This window comes from Amphiura filiformis, chromosome 6 (genome assembly GCF_039555335.1).
Source record: "Amphiura filiformis chromosome 6, Afil_fr2py, whole genome shotgun sequence".
Classification (NCBI taxonomy): Eukaryota; Metazoa; Echinodermata; class Ophiuroidea; order Amphilepidida; family Amphiuridae; genus Amphiura; species Amphiura filiformis.
Window position 1 is genome coordinate 37,101,113 of NC_092633.1, and position 24,782 is coordinate 37,125,894.

At 36.8% G+C, this 24,782-nt stretch overlaps 1 protein-coding gene and 1 long non-coding RNA gene across 2 annotated transcripts; both read right to left on the minus strand.

Moving 5' to 3' along the window:
- Positions 1 to 1,061: 1,061 nt before the first annotated feature.
- LOC140154507 (uncharacterized) lies at positions 1,062 to 18,804 on the minus strand. The gene is made up of 10 exons (XM_072177074.1): positions 18,787 to 18,804; positions 17,784 to 18,024; positions 15,448 to 15,540; positions 15,066 to 15,148; positions 14,378 to 14,571; positions 6,555 to 6,695; positions 5,615 to 5,714; positions 3,267 to 3,353; positions 2,352 to 2,503; positions 1,062 to 1,464 (listed from the first exon to the last, which is right to left on the minus strand). Exons 1-10 carry the CDS (start codon positions 18,802 to 18,804, stop codon positions 1,278 to 1,280), a joined length of 1,296 nt encoding a protein of 431 aa, XP_072033175.1. The 3' UTR covers positions 1,062 to 1,277.
- Position 18,805: 1 nt separating this feature from the next.
- LOC140154251 (uncharacterized) lies at positions 18,806 to 22,692 on the minus strand. The gene is made up of 3 exons (XR_011859285.1): positions 22,643 to 22,692; positions 21,446 to 21,625; positions 18,806 to 18,909 (listed from the first exon to the last, which is right to left on the minus strand). It is a non-coding gene; the product is annotated as an uncharacterized lncRNA (long non-coding RNA).
- Positions 22,693 to 24,782: the final 2,090 nt, after the last annotated feature.

The window sequence follows — 24,782 nt, forward strand, 5'->3', positions numbered from 1 at the left end:
ACAATAATTATTACCTTACACAAACATTAGGCTATCATATACTGAAAATACCAAAGGTCTAGCATACTCGGTTCTAAAGTTCTCACGTTTTGTGAGGTCTATTTCTTATATATTTAATGTTTTTTACTCCATATTTTTGCCTTTATCTCCATTTCCAATTTGCCGCCTTTGGCCCCCATGGACCAGATCATGTCACATATGATAGTCAAAGATTAAAAAACCACTTGTAGTAGTTGTCATATATATTTTAATAGGTTAGGCCTGTAGCAAGGATTCATTTACTGGAGGGCACATTTTTAAAGAAAAATTACTGACGGCATTGTTTTGTGCAGAATTTATTTTTTTAAAGTGAACTTTTGGGGTGCCACACAATCTTGAGTGGAGTCTGAAAGGATTTTTGTGGAATTTGAGTACATTTGGTGTAATCTTGGCACAATGTTGGTGTTGCAATTTTAGAGTAATTTTGGAAGGATGAGGGGCTCTTTTAGATCTTGGTTGATGGGGCCAGGGGCATCCACCATACTCCCCTCCCCTCCCCTGGATACAGGCTTGCATATTTTAGTACTGGTACTTAAAATAAACATGTTTTATTATTATTAATGCTGTTGAGTACAATGTATTGTACAGTGTACAGTGAATTTACTTTTTACAACACCCCTTTTAAGTTTTTATACCCTACCAGCAAAGTAAACCCCTTACAGAGAAATTTAACACCAAAGCTTAAAGGTGCAGCAAAAATCGATTGCTCATTTTGACCTGTCAAATACTGGTTTGCTTCATTAATTCACCTCCACAGTGAATTCCCATATGCAGCAAAAGCATTTTATTGGCAGGTTATATAAAGGGTATAAAAACGTTTTAACAACATTCCAAAAACATTTTTGAAAATGGGATGCAAATTCGCTCTAACATAATGATATTTAAGAGTTGACAAAATATTTGCCAAAAAATATTTTTCAAAAATAAAATATGTTGTAGTATTTTTCATACAAAATGTTTTAAAAACATTTTCATGACCTTAAAGTAACCTATAAAAATGAACATTTAAATGTTATTAAAACGTTTGGAATAAAACCAAACTTGTTTATAACATTTTAATTTTTTTGTAAGTGTGTGTTTGCTGGGTAGACCGATCAATAATGCACGCAAAAGTCAAACTCATGTTCATTGAGCATCATTGAAAACTAACACTACATTATGAATGCATCACACTGCGAATGATGATAAATTAAACTCATCTTCTTTATTTTTCAATTCAAATTTCACATTGCATATCTTCAATGCCCTTGGTCGACTTGTTCTTCTTCTGTAGTTTTCCCCCGAACCTTATGTACAATAAATCCTGCTGCTAAGGCACCCAGCCCTATCCCACAGGTACTAATCACAATCCTCATTGCTGGTATATCTGCTTTCGGCAATGCTCCATATACTCTCACTGCAAACTGGGTGCTCAGCTGACAGAAACTGGTGGGATAAAAAAAATTGACATTACTTACAGCTATGAAACTGAATTAAAGCCCAGATTATAAATGATATATTGGTGCTCTCATATAAATAATAAACAGGCTCAAATGCTCAGCGAGGGGGTGCGGTTGGCAGAGTTGAGCCCACTCCTGCACATGCTTGTCACTTCTAAAGTCGAGTGCCCCCAGCCTATGAGTGCAATACATACAGACAAGTGAGTTAGTGAGAGGTCGCAAGCTTGCCCAGCCTCCTCTCCCCTCAGAAATAACACTGGTTATACAGTAAGAGGCCCCCTCAAAAAGTCACTGCAACTCAAATTGTTTGCTACCCTGCTGCCCCATAAGTAAGTCAATATAAGTTACAATAAAGTAACTCTCACTTACTCCCTTGTCTCTATGTACATAGGGTCCCTCCCCTATAACGCATTGCCACTTCTACCTATATAATTAAAGATTGTGGAAACTGTCAGAAATGTTCTGGTGAAGGTCATTTTTAGGAGAACTGCTTGCTAAAAACTGGGTGCTGAAGCACCTGCCCCACCCAGAGGGAGGGGGCACTCAACTTAAATTTGGTGGGAGTGAACAGTGCAGACAGAGGGCTGAACTTTGGGAACGAGAACTGAATAGGAGCTTATTTTTTTGGGTTTAGTGAACTATAATATGGCCAAATTATAGGTTGTGGAGCTATAAATTTAAAATATTTCCATATTTGAGATAAAGAGCTACAAGGTTGGGAGTTTTACTTGCGATAAAGAACTGGATCACTTTCCCAAAAATTTGGGTCTTCAGAACTTCCAGACAGCTTAATAAAGGGCCCACCGCCACACATACCTGTATCACCTCTGGGCAATCACACCCAAATGGTATAAGGGTAGGGTAACGGCTTACCTGTAGTCTGGATCTACCACGGTGACATGAAAGACATAAATGGTGTTGTAATCACCCCAATCTATGGCGTTGGTGGTAGCATTGCTTAGTACTTCATACGATTGGTGTCGTTCAGGTAACTCACTGCCATTGATGAAGCAACTATGGTAATTCTGAAATTAACAATTGAATTTGCTTATTTTTGTCAGTGTTGGAGGACTCATCAGACTCAAGTCCTTTTTTCAAGGACTTGGACTTGAACTTGGTAGCTAAAGACTTGGGAGTTGTGGATGAGGAGGACTCGACTACAAGCTTGATTTTTGTGTCAGGATTTATGGTAAAATCTATTTCTAATCCCACATATTTATAGTCAAATCAGTTGCAAAGTAAGATAAATGTGAATGTTATAAGGGTATATATCACTAATAGGCCTGGGCGATGCATGGAAAGACAATGATGAACTATTTGTTTGTGTGGCATCTGAAAAGACTGCTATAAAATCATTGAAATTGACAAAGTTATAGGGCAAAAAAAAGTACATATTGGGTTTTGATGCTTTGAAAAGGTATATTTTCTCTTATTATATGACATTTTTGTTGTCATATTACCAAAATTCATCCGCACAGAATCGGTTTAAATTAAATATTTGCCCTACCCAATTGTAACTTTCAGCTTTGAGAGGACACTGCCATTTTAAGGTGTTTACGGTTCAGTGTTCAGTTAAAATAAAACAAGAAAAGTCTCAGGTCAACCCATGTTGAGGTTTTGATCATTTGGCATCTGAATCACCTGGTTTTACCTAATATTAGTGGTGCTTTACTGTGAGAGTTCTGATTATGAGAAAATTGCACCTAATGTTAGCCATTTTCTCATTGAAAACCGTGTAATAGATAATTAGTGGTGTTTAACCATAAGGAGCAAAAGACTGCTAATTACTTTTCTTGTCCAAGCAGTGGTAGGATCTGGAGTAGCCTGCTGCATTATCATTGATGTCCAACTCTGTGGTGCTGACACACAACCAACCTAAAGTGATAAGAAAGATAAGAAATAAAACTAGAAGGCTATATATTTGTACACAAATACGGCTATACCCGCATGTTATCGGTATACCCAAACTTACAGTCCTTATTTGCTGAGGACTTAAAATAAAGAAATTGTAAAAAGTCGTCCAATTGGGCAGAAAATGTGTAAAAGGTGAAAGTCCAAGTCACAAGCTTTAATTGAATGTAGGTTGCACTGTCGCAGCACTTAAAATAAAGAAATTGTAAAAAGTCCCTCCCAGGGGAGTCGCCTCTTACTCTCCATAGGTTGCTGTTGTCAGTCTCTCTTACTCACAGTGAGGCTATGCAATATGATTAGGGGAAACTATTCCAGAGGGAGTATGTAAATTAAATGGAACAGCCATTTCAGAGGGAGTATGTAAATTAAACGGAACAGCCTTTTTGGGGACATTTCAGAGGGAGTATGTAAATTAAATGGAACAGCCAATGGGTATGTAATTCAACTGGAACAGCCTTAACGCTTCACGCTGGTATTTCCAATTATGATATAATACGATCTGTCTGTTTAGTCCTACGTGTGTGGGGTGGATGAGTGTGTGGGTGTTAGTAACAATATAATTCTCAGGTGCTATCTGTGTACAAATTCTGAGCCCGGAAGCTGCTTTCTTTGATGAGAAACGGCCCGCCCTTTGTTTTAACATTTGGGGCCCTGGGCCCATAATATTTGACTTATGAGGCCCATGTACATAATTAAGTATAATTCTCAAGTGCTATCAGTAGACTCAAGCTGGGCACTGTAGCTGCTTTATTTACTGAGTAACGGCCGGCCCTATGTTTTAGCGTTTGGGGCCCTGGGCCCATATTATGTGACATATGGGGCTCATATGTACATATAACTATATAATTCTCAGGTGCAATCTGTGTACAAACTCTGAGCCCTGAAGCTGCTTTATTTGATGAGAAACGGCCGGCCCTTTGTTTTAACATTTGGGGCCCTGGGGCCCATAATATTTGACTTATGGGGCTCATGTACATATGTTGAAGTATAATTCTCAAGTACTATCAGAAAACTCAAGCTGGGCATTGTAGCTGCTTTATTTACTGAGTAACAGCCGCCCTATGTTTTAGCTTTTGGGGCCCTGGGGCCCATATTATGTGACATATGGGGTTAAATATACATATGACAATATAATACTAAAGACCTATCTGTGTACCAAATCTGAACCCTGTAGCTACTTTATTTGCTGAGAAACGGCCGGCCCTTTGTTTTAACATTTAGGCCCCTGGGGCCCCTAGCCTTGTACATATGGGGCCAAAATGGGCAAAAGGCACATCTACAACTTAGGGCCCATACATATGCCACATATAAGCCCTAGTCATCTTATACTTATAGAAATAGTGAAAATCTGAGAATGATAAAGTAGGCGAGCCCTGTTTTGGTTGTTGTTTTTTATGGCTAATCAGTTTTGAGGACTTGGTTGGGTTACTGACCCTCTAAATGCCCTCACCCACACCCCACTGACAATATTTTATGCCACTGCTGACAAGGATTTGAACATGGGACTCCTGGGTATCTAGCCTGCATGACCAGTTGCATAGGCAGTGGAAGCGGGGGGGACACATCCCCTTAAATTTTGGCACGGGGGGATGTCCCTCGCGTGCATTGGCCCATCAAATAGCAGAAAACACCTTAATTTGTGGCTAAAATAGTCTGAAATTGATTTTTTTCACACGCTTTGCCATACAAATACAAGTCCCTGTAAAATAGGACCAAAATATGCTCGTCCCCAGACCCCCTAAATTTTAATGCTTCTGCCACCACTGACCAGTTGAGCTATAAAGGAAGATAGTGAAGTATAAATCAGGCCCATACCCAGGATTTTTGGGGTGAGGATTTTGACAAAGGGGGAGCAGAATTGCTAAAAAAATGGACACTTTTGCTAAATAAATTACTAATATAAATGCAGTTGATGGACCTAACACCCCCCCAATCCACACTCAAAATTTGAGATGGGAGGGCTAATGTCAACGGCTTAACAAGAAAAAGCGCTCCCTGTATTCATTTATCCTTATAAATGGGACCTTCTTGGGTGCAAGTTATCATTATCCCCTTCAAAGTGGACCTTTTGTCAACTGGTGGTGGGTGACACCACTCACACCCACTGGCTACACACCTGGTCACTTATGATTTTGAAAGAGGGACAATTATAGGTCCTGTCTGTTCAAATTTAGAGAAAATTGAAAGTGATTCCTCAAAAATACAATAGATATTTAACTACTTACCTGATCGGCTGTTTTTGTGTAACCATATGTAAACACACCATGTATTTCATGCAGAACATAGTCCGCCAACACTTCTTCTACAAACACATCATCATGGTATCTGAATTAGAAGAGCAGCATTAACTTATTGTGTTAAAACACAGTCAAAACTATTAGAGATGTTAGAACATGCTTGAATTCTGTAATTGAAATAACAGGTTTTGTTTTCAATTTTGGCAACTTGGATATACATGCCTACACTCTTAAAAACACCACACTCTCAAAAATATTTTACTTAACTTGAGTAAATAGGTCACAACTCAACAAATTGAATAAACAAGTACTCAAATTGAGAAAATAATATCCAACATTGAGCTCATATTAATAAATAATACCTTCAATATGGGTACTGTTTATCAATATGAGCTCAATGTTGGGTATCATTTCCTCAATTTGAGTAATTTTTTATTTTGTTCAGTTATGATCTTTTTACTCAAGTTGAGTAAAATAATTTTTGCAGTGTACCTTGCACACACCATATAGCATACAACATTTAAAATGGGTGTGGTTTAATCTTTTCATGTTCTGTTTTGTATCTTACATTGAGGCCTACCATTAACAAGAAATGTTTCCAAATTTTGACTTGTATTGCTCCAGTTTTATGCCGTAGATAGTCTTTAAAAATATCAAAATATAACCAACAAATTTATAAACACATGTACAAATAATAAAGAGATAAAATGATCTTAGTCCTTTCCGCTCCCAGTGCCAAGTAAAAACAAGGAAGCACAACAAAACAAGGCATTTGTGAAGCGACAAGGAGAATGAGTATTATACTTTGATTAAACCATGATAAAACGAACAAATATAAATATACAAACAAACATTAAAGTTTATTTTTTACATGCCTAGAGGCATTTATTTGCATCATACGTTATATTAAATCTGTCATTATACTCACAGATCAATTTTTGGTTTAAATTTGCCACCATAGTATTGCTTGACAGGGCATCCTAGCTTAGCATAGTCATATGATAGAGTCAGATCTTCCTGATTGTCAGTATCTCCTAATCCACTCAGAAAGCTGGAGTCATAATGTTCTCTATGAAAACAGAGTGATAGCAGAGCCAAATATTATGAAATGTTTGCTTAAAAAGTTACCTTTTTCAGAGTCTTGGTTAGCAGAGGCGTAGCTTATGCACACCATCACAGCGTCTTCATTCAGCATAGTGTTTACAATCCTTGTGTCATTATGAAATGTGTTATCACTAATTTTATACATGCAAATTACAATTAGGCCAAATTAATTTAATCATTTGTCTCAAAGCTTTTCAGAAACGTGAATGTTGAATGCAGTTTTATTGTGTCCATTTTTTGACTATAGAGGCAATGTGTGGGTCAACTGATTTGAACAAACAAATGTTTATTGGAGATGGAAAGGAGACAAGCTGTGTCTACTGAATTAAAAACACACTCAGAACCAAAGTGCTGGGGCTTAGCAAACAGGCATTCATAATTTTCTCATTTTCATGGGAAATTGATAGCAATAAAATTAAAACGGAAAATAAAAACCAATTTTGAGTTAGTCCACTTATACAGCTTTTGAGACAAACAATTAAATTGTTATGGCTAAATGTAAAATAGAAGAAAAACTAAAATTTGCTTTTTAATTTTTTTGCAGCAAATGTGTTATCTTACTTCTTGATGATGTAATTGTTTCCCTTCATCTCCTCACAAGATGTTTCCACGCTGTAAGGTAAACAAACAAACAAACAATGATTCCTGGGCATTGATTGATCACAGTTGAAGTGGTTTACCAAGACAACTATGATAGGTACAAAATGTGTTTGAGAAAACAACAAAAATTTTCGAACTTAAAATAATTAGAATAAAAAGGTTCACCATACATTGTGCTCCATCCCAAAACAAGCATAATACAAATGTGACACGATCAAGAGAAATGAGTCGGATGTCGCTAATACTGTTTTTGAGATACTGGCAAAAGCAGTGTTCAAATTCTTTTGTTTTATATTGTTTTCTGCGATTGATAAATTAACTTCGCAAAGAAAAGTCGTATCAACATGGGGTTTTCAGTTTCTGAAAGCTCTAGATGTCTTTTTTAGAAACATTTGCAAAAGTCGTTTTGACCAGGGATGACATGTGACTCATTCACCTTGATCATGTCACAAATGACCAGGTGTTCTTTTAAAAACAAAGTTGAAAAAAAAAAAAAGCAAATTAACAAATAAGGAAAAATGCAAAAACATTTTTTTTTTAATTAGAAAGCAAACAAAGCTCTAGCCTATACAAGGGTAGAATTATGCAAATAAAACAAACAAAAAAGAAAGGTAAGGAAACTTAAACAAAACCTCTTGAGACAATGAATGATTTTGACCACCTTATTTGCCAAAGGGTGTTTCTTTTCCTGGGCCCTAGGATAGGGCATCACATGGTTGCCCAGTGTATACACCACTTTAACATCCCATAGTTTAAGAAAAGTAACCAATAAAAACAAAATAATAAAAAACAAAATTGGAACTCAATGACAATGACTCACTTTCTAACCCTGATATTCTTGTAGGGTGGACAATCAGCTGCAATGTGTGCTACCTATATGAAATAATTCCAAATATTTTCAGTGAAATTTGTCTCTATTTCTGGTATGAGAAAGCTTCACAGCACAGCTCACATTGACCAGTGGTCTATTTCCATGAACTTTTAACCCTTCATATCTCAAGTAACCATTGTAAAGTTACAAATACCCAATTACTAGACATAACTTTACAAAGGGTCTCTGTAGTAAAGCCCTCTTACTTAAAAGGGCATTTCGTGATCCACAGCATCATCCCCTCACTTTTCTCCAAAAAAGTTGAGATTCTTATGCCACTGGAAACCTCTGGCTACATAATGTTTATGTACAAAAAATTTCTTGCCGATTAATTCGTTTAGCAACAATATTGCGAATTTTGAATTACGTTCTGGTACGCCAGAACGAAATTACAACACATTGTCTATGGAGCGGTGTAATACACATAATCATGCTTAACTTGCAAATGCAAAATCGGAATCAACTGAAATTTTTGGAATAAGTTTTTTTCGTGGATATCTACTGAAAAATGTCATTAAAAGAGGATGCTAGGATCACAAAATACTCCTTTAATACGAAGGGTACCATTCATAAGTAAGTTTAATGAAATGGAACTCATGACTTGTTGTAAGTTACAAACGATTTCGCGACTTACACAGCTTCGTAAAGTTTAGTGATATCAACCCTTTTTTTTTCAAGTAAGCATGGCCAGGAACCCGTTTCTAAATATACCATCTTGGCTTTAAATCTAATAAAAGTGTTAAGGATGCATGCAGGATTGCATTTAGTGGGAAGTTTTAATCTTTATTTTCACTATATCATTTAAAGTAACAATGAGAAATATATGAAAATATACATTTGGAAGGAAAGGAAATGAAGGGAGGAATTAAATACACATCAGTTTTTTAGTAAATGACAAATCCTTAATATTTTGATGTATTATGTATAATAGATCAGTATGCAGTTAAGGACATAAAAGTGACTCAGTGTGGAAATGTGAAGTGCATCAGTCCTTTCCTTGTCCTTTGATAGATTTTTTTCTTTATATTCGGAGGTGGGAGGCACAAATGAATATGGCACTAAATGCATCAAAACCACATCAAACTTGTTTAAGTGTAGCCTCTCTGGAAATCATAGGGAGACCTTAGAGCAAAGTGAATTCCAGATTTAAATGCCTATAAAATTGGTCAATTAAGGAGGCTGTGTACTCTCAGACATGCATGTAGTAAAAGTGCAATAACTTTGTAATTATTCGCACAAGACATATAAAAGTATACATTTTTATGAAGGCAAGACATCAATAAATCTTAATATAAATACAGATTTGGGTTAAAAACAACAATTATGAAAAAAATCAAAAAAAAGAGAGTTTTTTGCAATATATGTTAGGTACAAAAAAAAAAAAAACACTCTTTCCAAAATATTTTATTTTGTTTTTAGCTCAATCTTGAGGCTCCATTCCAAAAACATTTTTTTAATTTGTTTGATATTGGCCTTACTTTTTGAGATATTGACCATATAAGGCATCAAATTAAACTTTTTTAAATTCACAAACGCCAACAAATGTATTTGCACAAAATGATGCCTAAAATCGAAATAGACCAAAATATAAAAAATGAGAAAACCGTTTCTTGAGTCGATCATGCTTTTTACGATGATCATATTTGCTTACCTATTTATTGAGTTATCGTGTACCTAAATCGTCATTTTACCGAGAAAATGAACATTGATATAATGGCCGTTGAAGTTTAAAGTGGTCACATTTTGCACTTTCATCAAATCTCACAGGAGAATGCGGCAGTTTTCGTTTTTGTACCTTATATTACGTGAATATCGGGTAAATCCACAGCCCCTTGAGAAGTTTGAGCGAAATCCATTCAAAACTTGATATTTAATTCGGGGGAAAGAACTTGAAAAAACCCACATTTTATCAGCTAAAACGGAGCCATTTGACCACTAGGTTTTTGTGAAATCAGTGCTTCTGTGGTGTTTCCATAAGATGCGCCGTGCATGCAGATAAGCGTCGCGTATTTGTGCGTTAACAGATTGCGCGATACGCAACTTGATGCGTTGTTGCGCGAGTGTACCCTTGCTGGTTCAACAAAGATTTTCTTTCCTTTTCAATTTCAAACACGAGTGGAATAGTGAAATAAAATCCTTAAAATATTGTAGTTTGAGTTTACAAATCTGGATTTTCATTCCTTGTATTTATAAAAAACATAACAAAGTACAAACATATCAAAAAAACCTCAATTTTGCGAAAGAAACAATGTCTAGAGTACACAGCTGCCTTAATATTGTCCCCATTTTCCCATTATATCATTGTCCCAATTTGTACATTATTTTGACTGAGGGATGATATTTGGGGACCGCTGTGGAGTCTTGGACTTCAGAGGCACGTGCCCCTCCCTTCCTCATGCTGGATGTGCCTTTCTTCTGGTTTCAAACTTTTTCTGTCCTAAACTTTTCCACTTACCAGGAATGGATTTTGAGGACATACAAGACTGGTGTTCATCGCTGCCATCCACAGAGCTGATGTGCCACGGGCAGCCTCCTTATGCCTGATGGAATAAAAGGGCAATTTGGATGTATCATAAAGACTATAATTTATTTAATTCTATGTCAGTCTAAAATCTAAATGGTATTTGATACTGTTATAATTGGTCTTGATTACTCATTATGTTCTACATATCTTTATACTAGATCTGCTGTGTGGTGGGTGTTTTAAGATGTTTTATGTGTGTACATGAGTGTTGCAATTGGATTAATACAGTTATCATACATCTTACTATAAATAAAGAAATTTTGCGAGTTGTATGTATGTATGAAGATTGAAAGGCTTCGTCAGTTTGGATTCAAATGACGCCAAATTCACACTATGATGCAATGCAATGCAAGACAGAAAGAAACAAACAATAAGTTGCTTTCTTCATCAATTCACATTGAAAAAGTCAAAACATTCAGTATAAAATGAAAAATAACAATTTGGCAATTTGGCAATTGGTAAATCAACAATTGTACAGCATACATACCCTTTTGGAAGACTACTGGCTACTAGATCAATGCGAGCATTCTGAAATAGAAAACAAAAGGTTTGGAGGAATAATGTTACCTAAAAAATCACAGAATGTGGTGAAGCTAATGCCATTTTTTTTAATATGAAATAATGTCAAAGGTTGACGCAACTACTAGGCGGTTGTCTTGGGCGGCACTGTTTGTTGGATGGCGAAATGTTAAAAACAATGACAAAAAAACCAAAGGCAGTAACAAACAAAATGATCTTTATGTTTCTTTATCAAAGACCATGATGCGGGTGCAGGTAAAAAACTATTATTTTACACCAGGGTGGACGTTTAATATGGCCAACTTGTTTGAAATCACTTTTGATTATTCTCCTTCCTGGGAAGCAGGGGTAGCATTAACCCCGATCGGGGGTGAATGACCCCCTAGATTTAAAAAATATTAATTTTTCACCCTCTATATTGGGAATATATGTGCAAGCTCGGGGGTGAACTCTGACCCTCTACTTTTGGACCTTACTCCTACCCCTGACTACACTGCAAAATATTTTTCACCCCCGAGATTCAATTTTCACCCCATGTATTCTGCAAGCTCACCCCCGACTTTCGGGCCTTAATGCTGCCCCTGCTGGGAGGTACTCACATTTGGTTTGGGTAGGGGTGTGTTACTGATAATTTGAAAGTGGACCCGTCGATATACCAAAAGTCAAAAACTTATTGGCCAAATTGATCAACTTTTCTCCAAATTTTTGGATATGTTTTAAAAAAATGTAGCTACAATGAGGTAAAATGTGATGTGGCTAATAAAATGACCCATATCCATATACCAAAATTGTGTCCCAGAAAGAACTAAAATGCCACCCATGTTAGCAGCAAATCCACTAATGGACATTTGTGCTGAGTACCCCCAGTCCCTTCCCTCCAGTCGGTAGGTCTGCACATAAAAGATAATTCTGATAAAAGCTTGGCAGTTACATACATGTATATTCTATTTTAAAGGGCCAACTCTTTGAAGCCCTTAACTCACTACTGAGATGTTGTTGAGGCCTGTTGCTAGCAATTCTTCTTCTTTGGTGTTGGACTGCACAGAAATGATATTTGGGTTAGATACACCAACCTATAGACATAGAAAAAGATGGGTGTCACTGATAATTATATGATTTGCTCCAAGGAAACAACAACAACAATAACAAAAACAACAAATATGAGATGATAGACAAAACAAGCTTTTAATGTTCAATGGGAGTGCGATAGCATATAAATGATCTGAATTTGTGGTTACAATTCAATGAACAAAATGGTCAACAAAATTTTGTTTTGTCTGTAAACTTGTGTAATTCTGTAAATTCACTTGGGATTTGTATTTGTAATTATATCTGATGGGTACATATAATTTTGTTCATCATAACACTCAATTAATGACATGATGTTCCCCTTATGACATCCAAGTGGCAGAAAATCTGACACATGTATGGTCATTTGTACTGAGTAATCCCCCCTCCTTCCCCTAAATGACAAAGTTTCAAGAATTGAACAAAGAGCCAGTAGCATATCTATACCACCACATGAAACATATTCTATAAAAAAAAGGGTGTGGTTACAGTACAGCTTACCATGAACCAATTTTGTTGCCACTTTTCTGGAATGAACATAGCTGAGATGTTAATATGCAAACCAATATCTATATAGAATACCTCATTATTGAAGTCTCCATCAAAAGCTTGGTGCTAAAGAACATAAGATAAAATATTAGTAACTATTGATTGAAGATTCATCTTTATACATATTTCTACTAACAAAACTACAAAATACCTGTTATAATTAAAGACAAAGATAAAAACAATTTATCGCATCTGACGTCATCTGTCAATCAAATTCGAGCACGGTTTGTTTACAAGTGGCGTGATGATGACTTGCTGAACGCGGATTTATAACCGGGCGCCTTATTGTTAATTTTGCACCTTTCGACATGCAAACCATCTCAAAAGTTAGGTCTTTATAGTAGGAAACTTTCTTAACCGAAGGCACCATGTCCACAATGCCTAGAAAAGATGCTTTTTGCCTTGTAAAAGTACGTAATTTTTCGCCATTTGCTGCTATTCCTTTTCTCCGATCAGCACTAGAGAGATCGGTCGTCCTTTTACGCGCTGATTAACCTGTGTAAACCAATCAAGGATCGTAATTGACAGTGACATCAGACGCGATAAATTGTTTTTATCTTTGTCTTTCATTATAACTATACGGTCTATACCATTACCAGGCATTATGTCCTTTAGGTGAACTTTCAGAGATCGGCAGTGCTGGATCGGCCAACACTACAAACATGAAATTTATTTTGTCAACAAAAAAACAACAACATTCATTTACCTAACATGGGAGGATGATTGCTTGGACCATTCCCCCAAGTCAAATATAGGGAGGATTTATCTTCCCCCATCCCCCTGGGATCAACACCTATGGTTGCGGAATAGTAAAGATATGAAATGATGATAGTTCAAGCGATAGGAAATAACATGTCAAAATGGTCCACTATATCGTGACACTTTCATGAAAGAAGAATATCAAACATGTTCAATGAGAATGTTATGGTTAAACATAATTTCTCTTAACTTTAAAGAAAAGTAACCTGCTCAACCTTAGGCCTAAGTAGGTAGGTGGAAACCAAAGCCATTAGTTATTCCAACAGGTAGGTGTGAACCACTTCAATCGGGATCAGATTTCCACAATTTTTTTCTCAATCATGATCACTGCAAACCGGAGTTCACAAAACCGTTCAAAATGGAAGCATTCTCAGCAGGGGTAGCGCGAGCACAAAAAATCAAGGGGTCTAATTTAATTTTTTTGGACCCTTTGGTACCTGCAAAACCAACATTTAAGGGGTCCGATGAGAATTTAAGGAGTCCATCTGTCCGAAATTCTAAACTTCAGAACTTGTCAAATATTCCAGTGAAATTATTAGTGTTGTTGGCCTATGGTGATTCAAAAGATTTACTAATCTTTTTATTTTTTTATTTTTAATTGATGATTTATGCCTCCGTGCATCGTGAAATTAAGGAGTCCATACAGTTTTTATCTGACCCTTTGGTCACTTTCAACTTGAGATTTAAGGAGTCCAAAATAAGCAAAATAAAAAATAAGGAGTCACTGGACGCACAAACTCCTTAAAAATGATATCACCCAATGCTACTTACAGGACAGACTGATGTAGTTGCAATCAAACCAAGATGTTCCTCTATATTGATAACGGTAGTAGAGAAATCCAGCACAGAAGAAGAGTTACTGTGTTCTTCATCTGGACATAAGATGGCTAAATGTGTTGTATCAATCCAATGCAGTCTACACATTCCATTACCTGGCACAGACACATCAAGCTGAAACAAAGTGAACAAAACTTCAAAGACTTCAAAGTAAGATTTATTACATTGAAGGGATAATCTGTGAACAGAACCTGTAAATTCATCTCATACACAAGGTGGACAGCTCTAAATATCATTTTTACCACAGTTTTACACTGTTTGCAAGCTGCTGACCCTAACAGTGAACCTGAACCAAGGACGTTCCCGGTTCCAGGTGTCCATGTTGCATTTAAAATATTATATAATTATCCTTGTTCATGCAACAATATAAGCTAATGAAGATTAGTACTACGGAGAAGTAAATGCTTACAAACCCCCCCCCCCCCCACCCACTGCCCCTCACCCCCCACACACCCCTCTTTGTAAATACCTGCAAACAAGGACCTCATTCTGCATAAGATTTCATCCTATTTTTCAAGTTTGCAGGTAATTACAAACGCACACACACTCCACATACACACAGGGGGGGAAATGGGTCTTCAACGTCTCTGACATGGCATAATACTTACTTCAACTGCCTGTGGCAGGATGCCTTCTCTTCCAAAGATTATTTTGTTTCCATCAGTCAATACAGCAAAACTTCTCTGCTTGTCTGAAATTTGGACATTTGATTTCATGTTATATTTAAAGGTGACAATGATAAAGTAATAACTTGACTAAACAGCAACAAAAAAAGACAAAATACAACAACAGTGTAGCGTACATTTTGAAAAAAATAAGTCATTGAGGTTGTTTTAGCCACTGCTGATTCATGCGAGCACTTTTGCTATTGTCCAGTTGATATTTTGAGTGGCACGCAAATAGAGTTGATATAATAGAAACCTCTACATCGTTTGAATAGATAGATAAATAGATAGATACAAGTTGCATCCATTTCTTCTATTGACTTACCTGATACAACTTGTAATACTTGCTGATTATCTAAAGGTGTAGGTGACAGTCTTCCTGAAGATGAAAACACTTCCACTGGTATAACAGCTTGCCCTAAATGAATTGACAGACAAATGGATCAAATCAATCTACTAAATAGATTCAAGGCACGTTTCTTATGTCAGATATGAGCCAAGAATTGTAAAATTTCACAAAACCCATTTGAGCTTTGCCATGTAAAGACAACACAGAGACTGTACATATTTTAGCATAGATAATGTGCTCTTCTTGCTCTTCTTCATCTAGTTATAAACTTCTCAAAAAAAGTAACTGACGCCCTTAAATAATGACAATCAATCGAAAACGGGTGATTGTATTACACATCTGTAAAATGCGTTGGAAGCAGAATTTATTTCTGCACATTTTGACACTTCATTTGTAGCAATTGACTAAATATTGATGTCACAGCGTACAATTAAATCAATCAGCCCTCAAATTAAGGATCTGAAGGGGCACGGCAACTTTTTTAGGGCAAGTTGATAATTGCCGTGGATTTTCACTGAAAAGGCAAGGCAGCACAGCAAATTTGTAATATTTCAAAAGGGCATCAAGGCAACCGTTGAAAATTTGAGAAGGGCACCAAGGCAATTTTTCAAAAGCGAATAGATGCATTACCGTCAGCTGAATTCGACACCAAAGTAAAATTCGACTCTCAACTTTACACTAAAACTACCCTGATTGCTTAAAAAACCTGCTTTATAATACAGTTTAATTTACTTAAATTTTGCGATCCCTAGTTCTGAGCTGCAAAACTGACTCGAAAATAGCGATGAAACAGCTGTAACTTTGGTAATAATATTGATCAAATTCGCCGGAATAAAAACTATTTCGTGCAAAACATATCTAGAGATGGGCTCACATGTACAAGATAAGACGATACCGGAAGGGTATCGCCATCGGTTTGCAATGGGAAGTCAATGTTTGATAATCGAGAGAACAATTGATTTGCCCAGCGCTCAGATTTTGTTCACGACACAAGGTCAAGGAAGCTATAGTTACTAACAGCGTTTCTGATTGGTCTATAGTACGTTGAAGGTATTTCTCTGACCAATCGAGAAAATGAAGTCAGATTTCTAGTAACCAGATAATGTATAAGCCGATGTGATTGGCTGAATATGTAAGCTTACGTAGGGGTAATGAATATTAATTCACAACAAACTATTGTGTATACTGTGATTGATAGCTGGGTTACGATGCTCAAAATAGCGTGTTCAAGATTTTCGATTTAATTTTCCACAATTTTGCTGGGATTTAACCAGTACTTGTTAATGATTTTATAATGAAGGGCAGGGCTGGCGGCTAGGGCACCCACGGCAACTTCATTTAGGGGCACGGCAAGTGACTGCCGTCGGTAAAGGCCATATTTTGAGGGCATTGCGGCAATGGGGGTGGGCACCCAGGCAATATGCCGTCGGTGCCGTGGGTTAATTCGAGGGCTGAAATCAATGTAATCCAAGATTTGAAAGTTGCAGTAAATTCTATTGATTTTGCATTCAGTGTAATGGAAGGAAATATGTGTAATGATATCCGAGTGTTTTTGTATTGTAAAAATTTGTATGTAAGTGCAACTTTCAAATCTGGACCTCACTACATTAAATTGACAGGTGTTTTATTGTTTTTTGGGCTATCGTATCAAATGAGGTGTCAAAATGCGCAGAAATAAATTCTGCTTCCTACAAATTTTACAGATTTGCAATACAATTATTTTTGAATAATGGCCATTATTTAAGGGGGTTAGTTACTTTTTTTTTTGAGATGTTTATATTTTTTTCATACCATAAATATGAATTTCATGAGTTCCTCTTGGGCTTGCTGAATGATCCACATGATGCACTTCATGCATCATGTACTATAGAGGTTATACGTGTTCTATAAGCTACATATCCTTTCATGGACTGCTATAAATTGTTTAGGACTTTCAAAAGAAGTACCTGCATGTGCAACCATGACTGTTAGGCTACTGTTTCAAAATAGCCTGCCAAAGTCATGCAGGTAACTCCGAGGTCATGCATTGAATTGGTCTGAATGAGGAATACTACGGGAAAAAGTCACACATGAGTAAATGGATAATCTCTATTCCCCTCCCATGATTTTGACTGTTCGCAGCTCCAAAAGACCCCCCCTTTACTTGTTGGCAGCTCCAATAGCTCCCTTTTACCGTGTATGCTGTCAGCTCCCAAAGACCTACCACCTCTAAATTCCGGGGAGGCATATGCACCAAAAATGTATTATGTGCCCCCCCCGGTCAATCAATCAATATATCAATCAATCAATCAACCAATGTATTAAACAATCACCTGATGATATACTATGAAAAATCTTCTTGCTGTCCCAAACCAACAGGCTGTCAATTCCACTCTGCAGCGGGATGAAAGTGAGATCATCACCCTCTACAGCAAACTCCAATGATTCTGATGATGAGCTCTTCGGATATTGGCTATAGCTAGTGTGTAAGAATTGGGCTGTTGTAGAGGTGGTTTTCACAAGAAAGACAATCTCAGAGTGTGAATGAAGTAATGTGGTGCCATATATTTGTCCCTAAATGAAAATAAAAGATTATATTACTATAAATAAATAGGTGTGATTTGGAAATACTGTATCATATTTTCATTCAAGTTTGCAAACACTGAGGTATGAATGTAAAGAAACTGTTTAAACTATAATTGAAAACCGAATTAAAAAGACTAGTTTGCATGTGACGTCAGGGCAAAGCATGACGTGATTGGTTACTGGCCTGCGCAGTACGGCAATTTTGGTCTGGTCAACAGGACATCATACACAAACTAGTCTTTTTAATTCGATCTTCAATTATACTTGTGTTATAATAGGCCTTTTTAAGTATGGCATGCCCTCCCATAATTGTGTCCGCCATACTCCAAAAAGGTTTATTCAGAATGTCATCAAAACATTGATCTGGAACTGCATAAAAGTTATTCTTTTGTAAAGTAAATGGTAAAAACTTCATTGCTGATTTTCAAAATAAGGGAGGTTGGTTGAGGACAAACAAACAATGTTTTTCCTGACCTAAAGCAGAATTCCCATTAGCATTATGAACAAAGCTTTATTATCAATATTAAAATTTGTATTTCTCAATCTTTCTACAAAAAGATTTGAAACCCATCAATGGGTTGTTCCATTTAAAATCCACACTACCCCTGTGGAAGATTTTGGAAATAGGTTTCAAAACTCGGATTAGCCCTGACGAATTACATTTAAAAAACAAACTACCCCTGTGGAAGATATTTCCAAAATCTTCCACATGGGTAGTGTGGATTTTAAATGGAATAGCCCAATACTCACCTGATGTGAAGCAGTCATTTTCTGAACTTGGAACAGCAAACCACCATCATATGATATGTAATATACCACCTTGCTGGTCATCTCTTGTATTGCGTTATATGCAACTACTACTTGGCTTCTCTCCTATAAAGAGAAAAAAAATTCTTCAATTCAGTATTGCATTACCTACAGCACAGCTGCAAATACAGAATTGATTCTCGCAATGATTTTCCTAGTAAACTTAGTTTGCGAGAATCAAGATTGATTCTCCTAAATTTTGGCTTATTCCACACACAGCAAGTTAACTTGATTCTCACAAATAGATAAGCTTGTGAGAATCAATTTTGAATCACACAAAGTTCGACGAAATTGCTACCGACAATGTTTGAAACAAACCAAAATCTTCAAGGCCTATTGAGGCTCTAAAGTGAAGGAAACCTCACTGGCTATTTATTTTGGTTGTTTAATATGGATTTCATATTATGGGCGACTTAATGTGTGAATATCACATAATGTCAAAATTGCTCTGTTGACCTGACAAACAAAATGAATTTGGTTGATTCCATTTAGGTGTAAGTTGGGACATGTGTAAACATTACAAATATGCCAAAAATCAAGGTTTGAAAAAAAAAATTCATTATAAGATCGCACATTATGGCGTAAGGTTTTACCGTCGTAACTAAACCTATCAACGAAATTTTTTTAAATTGACATATTTTGTACATTAATATGTGTAGATAATAAATCAGGAAAAAAAAACAGGGGGTGCCGGACCTCACTTTTGAGCTACAGCCGTTTTAAAAGAGGTGTACATTTCCAAAATCTCTGTACACTTCAATGGCAAAATCAGCAATTTGTCCAAAATATACCACCTTTTATGTTGTATAAAAAAATTGTCGAGACAAAATTTTTTTAATTTTATATATGTTATGAAAAAGAAAAAGCTCTGTAAAATTGCGTAAAAAAAATTTGGGGTACCGGACCTTGTTTTCGCGTAAATTGACCAAAATAGGTCAAAAAAGCATTTTTGCTGCGACACCATGCGTAGTTAATTGCGTAGATGGATATTTTTGTGCGTACCAACGCGCTGGTATACACGCGCAATCTGATGCCAGATCAGCGTTCGTTTACGAAAATGGACACAAAAAGGAATTGTCTGTTTACACAGGAAAGTTTTCACTATAAATAAAAAGTTACCTAAGATACTTCTTATGCTAAGAAGTGCATGTCCATATTAAATAGGAACAATTATAATGATGTCGACTACAAAAGACTTAATGAAGCCTTAAAATCCTTAGCCTAATTCTAATTTGGTGTATTTTGGTCACAAACGGGTGTACGAAAGACTCCCATTCTGCATGCAAAGAGTTATCAAGTTACACAAAGTGAGGAATTTTCAGCTTTATGATCACCTGACTCGAATGACCAAAAAGAGGATTTATTAAACATGTTACAGCGAAGCGTTTGACACCATGGGCGGAAGTGTTTGACTATAATATGCCTACAATTATTATAGGCATAGGCCTACTTAGCATGCTTAGTCCCTTTTACCGAGAAGAAAACTTTTTTGGTCACAAAAACTATAGGCCTACGGAATTATCTCGAGCTGGATTCATATCATCAATGGTTGCAGTTCAATTAAAGCGAAGTTAAACACTAGGTTTCCTATAGCTGTAGAAAAACGTTTGGCCAATGATCATTTTTGTAAATGTATGACCTTTTTTTGAAAAGTTTTGATGGTGGTGTCTACAGTATATCGCATGCATTATGAATTCAGTGCACGTAGTAGGTCTTTACCCAATAACACAAAATGCTTTAAACATTTAAATGTTGGATTATAAACTTTTAAAACATTTTTAAAATAACAATCAAAAACATTGAACACTTGCTGCAAAACATATTCTAAGTTGGAACAATGTTGCCAAAATAATATATGTCTACAATAACATTTTCACAACATGTTTTTAATTTTGTTTTAGTGTGTTTCATTATGAAACGTTCTACTAACGTTTAACCTTTAATATAGGCCTATAAAAATAGAGCTTACCAAACATTTAGGCCAAAAAATTATTAAAACGTATTAACCATTTAACCAACACTCGTTTAGGCCTAATGTTAAAAAACCACACCCTGATTCTGTATGGGTAGGCCTATAACTTCATACCATCTATTGGACACTACTGTCGTGAGGCCTACTTTGGGGAGGGGTCCAGGTCCGTTATCAGTGGAAGCACGCTGGCATTTGGTTTGTACATGTTGTATTTAATTAGAAGCGGCCACTTTTTATTGCGCTCAGCAAACATTGTTTTCTTTATTTTTTGGCCCTAGTTATCGCCAGTGCGCAAAAATAGCATAGACACGCACAACACGCATCGTTCTCTGCGATGTCTGCAACGCAACGCCGAAAGTTAATACGCTGAGTACGCACGCGTTGAAAACAGGCGCAATAGTCAAGTCGAATCGGGTGACGACGGTAAAACCTTAAATAAGGTACAGTAAAATTAAGTATTTCTTGGCCAAACTGGAACGCGGTACAGAAGAAAGCATACACGCGCCTTACATTGCGTACACGCTTAGTACGCTACATGGACGCAACGCGCATGTTCAAGTTTGGCCAAGAAATACTTAATTTTCCTGTAGTTATGATAATTCATTTGGTTTTTGATACTTATTTTCATACCTGACACCACTCCCTGTCACTATGGCAACACGGAAATGAAACCACATTGGTCACATTGCCATCTATTCCTTTCGAAGGTAGAACAATGCTTGAGCTAAGGTCAAAAGTCAACAACCTGCCCTCTATGACCACCAGCAAATATGATAAAGTGAAGGCTGCAGACATCACTTCTGAAGAGCTCTGGACAATGGGGTGGGAAAATAGGTTCAAAAACAAGTATTTTTAATACTTAAAATTACATTTTAAGAAAAATTAATTACATTTGTGCAATAAATGACAAATTCAGTGGCAATGATATTATGGCTATTGACCCAAATGAGGTACGTATTGTACAAAATGTAATTTTATGACTTCTTTGTGTCTCACTTTGGAAAGTTTGATGCATGTAGGATTAGAGTTGCAGTCTTAAAAAAGTGTATACTTTTTGTGATGTGTTCATGATGATTCACATTGGGCTATTCCATTTAAAATCCACACTACCCCTGTGGAAGATTTTGGAAATACCTTCCACAGAGGGAGTATGTTTTTCAAATGTAATTGACCAGAGTTAATCATTTTGAAACCCATACTCCCCCTGTATTGTGGCTTTTCCTATATCTTCCACAACTGGAGTGAGTATTTCAAATAGAAGTTGCCTTACTATCTATTTTATTCAAAACTCATACTCCCTCTGTGGCAGATTTTAGCTAAATCTTCCACAGGGGTAGTGTGGATTTTAAATGGAATAGCACATTACATGTGGGTATTGTACTTGTCCAAAGTTTTTAACAGGGCAGATTACCTCATCATGGCATATATTCCTGGAAATTCCAGCTGTCCGGCCTGGCTGTGAATCTTATCTGGCCATGAAAGTTTGCCTAGATACTGCTGTCAAACCATAGTTTCCTATAATTCTACCTCATTTTTAAGTAATTTTTAACATATAATTTGAACCTAGTGCTGTGCACAGTGGCAGCGCCAGGATTTTTTTTCAGGGGGGCATGGGGGGGGCAAAATGAATTTCAGGGGCAAATTTTGAGTTTTACTGGGGAAACTGGGGGGGCAAGAGTTCTGACTGGGAGCATTTTCCGCCCCCATGTCCCCCCCTTGTGGCGCTGCCACTTGCTGTGCAGTCCATGGTGAAAGGTAAAGATTCTCATTTATCTACGTCTAGTTACGTATTTGATAACAATTGAGAGTCCCTGTAGTGATACTTACTTTCAAAGTTGTTTCATGAAATGCAACCACTGAATACGGCAGACCCTTGATGGCTCCACTTGAGCCAATGTAAACTAGCCCACTGATATTAAAAAGAAAACATTTATTAGTTAAAACACAGTGAGCATGAAAGGTATTGAGAAACAGACTACAGCATTTACACCATTACTTATGATATTTCTAGTTTTCTAATAGTAATAATAAAAAGAAAAATATTTATTTCTTCTGGTTTGAGCCTTTTCTGTGGAAGAGTTTAACCTATTTCTCTATATTCCATAAAGCTAGCACCATATCTGAGGCTCTTCTGCTAGCGATATTCTAATATCACCATTTGAATGTCAGACTTCACTGCATGCATGCATGTGTTCAAACTCATGTGCAGAGATGACAGTAAGCCGTAGGCCCTCTGCCCTGCCATGGAATAGTGCATGATGGGAAATAAGAAAGTTTGGTTTCTAAAACTTAAGGTAGTCCAGGTTGGCCATTTTAATTTTCATGATTAGATTAATCAGGGTTGCTACTTACTTGTTCACAAATAATGATAAACCCTGACAGTTTTTGTTCCATAATAATGGATGAGGGTTATTGCAGCAGGTTAATGGTACGTAACTGCTAGAGACTTTTTCCTCTACAATTGGCCATTTACGAATATTAGCTGAGGATGGTCTGAAAAGATAATTTACAATATTATAATTGAATGCCTTTGCAAGTAAAATATGGAGTTAGAGCCACACCAAATCAACAAATGTGACATGATTGAGAGGAATAAAGTCCAATGTCATTAATATTGATTTTGAGATCGCCGTCTAGCTCTCGTAGAACAAGGGCTAATATTGATTTTGGAATCGCTGTCTATCATAAGGCTGGATAGCTCAGATGGTGGAGAACGGGCAGGGAGGTAAATAACAAGAGAAAAATTCTTTTCATCTAGGTGAGCAGCTCCATTGTTATTACCCATGCAGTTGAAAAGATCTCAAGTGCTATTTAACTGCCTAGCACTGGTCTTTCAAACCAGAGGTCACCTGTACAAGGCAAGTCTCAAGGGGTAAAATTTGACAAAAATGCCCCGCCAAAAAAGTAGAAAAAGACATAAAATCTTTTAAAATATCAGGGCAGCCAGTATCCCACAGGGGGTAGTGCCCCCCTTAGGCTTAGCTTAGCTACGCGACTTTTACACGGCTCAGAAACTACACTAATTCTACAGCCTTTTGCAAAGATCCTTCGCAGTTTTTATCCCACCTAGTACGCTCGTATAAATTCACGCCTGCGTCACACGATTGATCGGCAAATGAGGTGCTGATGTCATGATGACGTGTTTCAAGTAGCCAGAATCTGACTTCATGTTTACACCATAAACTTCACCAAACTAAAAACTGCGAAGGAATTTTGCAAAAGATAATATTTAGTTCTAATTGTACATAATATAATAGTTCTAATTGCACATTGTATTGCACCCTGCCCCACCTTGTCCTCTTGGACCTAGAGGGTGGGTTACAAGTTCAGAACCGGAGATGGTCCTTCTCTTTTTCAAAAAGGTCTGACACTTAAATGTGCACAGGGTTGATTATTCTGATCATGGGATCAATAGCTTATCATGTTTATGTGACTTCCAAACCATAAGATGCCGTGCATATGATATGCTATACTCTTTTTAACTACCTCCAGTCAGTGTCACTAGCTTTGATGTCTACTAGCTTTGAAGTCTGTTGTGTTAGCTCAAATAGCTTTACATTTGCATATGCCCCACTAATTTAATCATGCACGTAAAACTATGTACAGACGCACCAATTGCACAAATAATGCCAACTAACGCACAACTTGCTGAACTTCAAAGCTAGTGCCGGTGACTGGAGGTAGTTAAAAAGAGTATAGCTATAGGCCTAGCCATACCTGTACCTGCACATATGCAGTGGATGGGGCGAGAAGAAATTCAACAAATTAATAATCTGTACTGCTTCTCAATAGATGCTGAAAAACTAACCTAACAACACTCACAGTACCGTACTTGAACATATTGCATTTGCAGTAAAAAAAAAAGCGCAGTGATTTATAGTGTGCTACGCACAGGCACAATGCCTAGACGTTGATCCACAAGCCTCAGCACACTTTACAGTAAGCTAAGGCAAGCATGTAAGCCTAG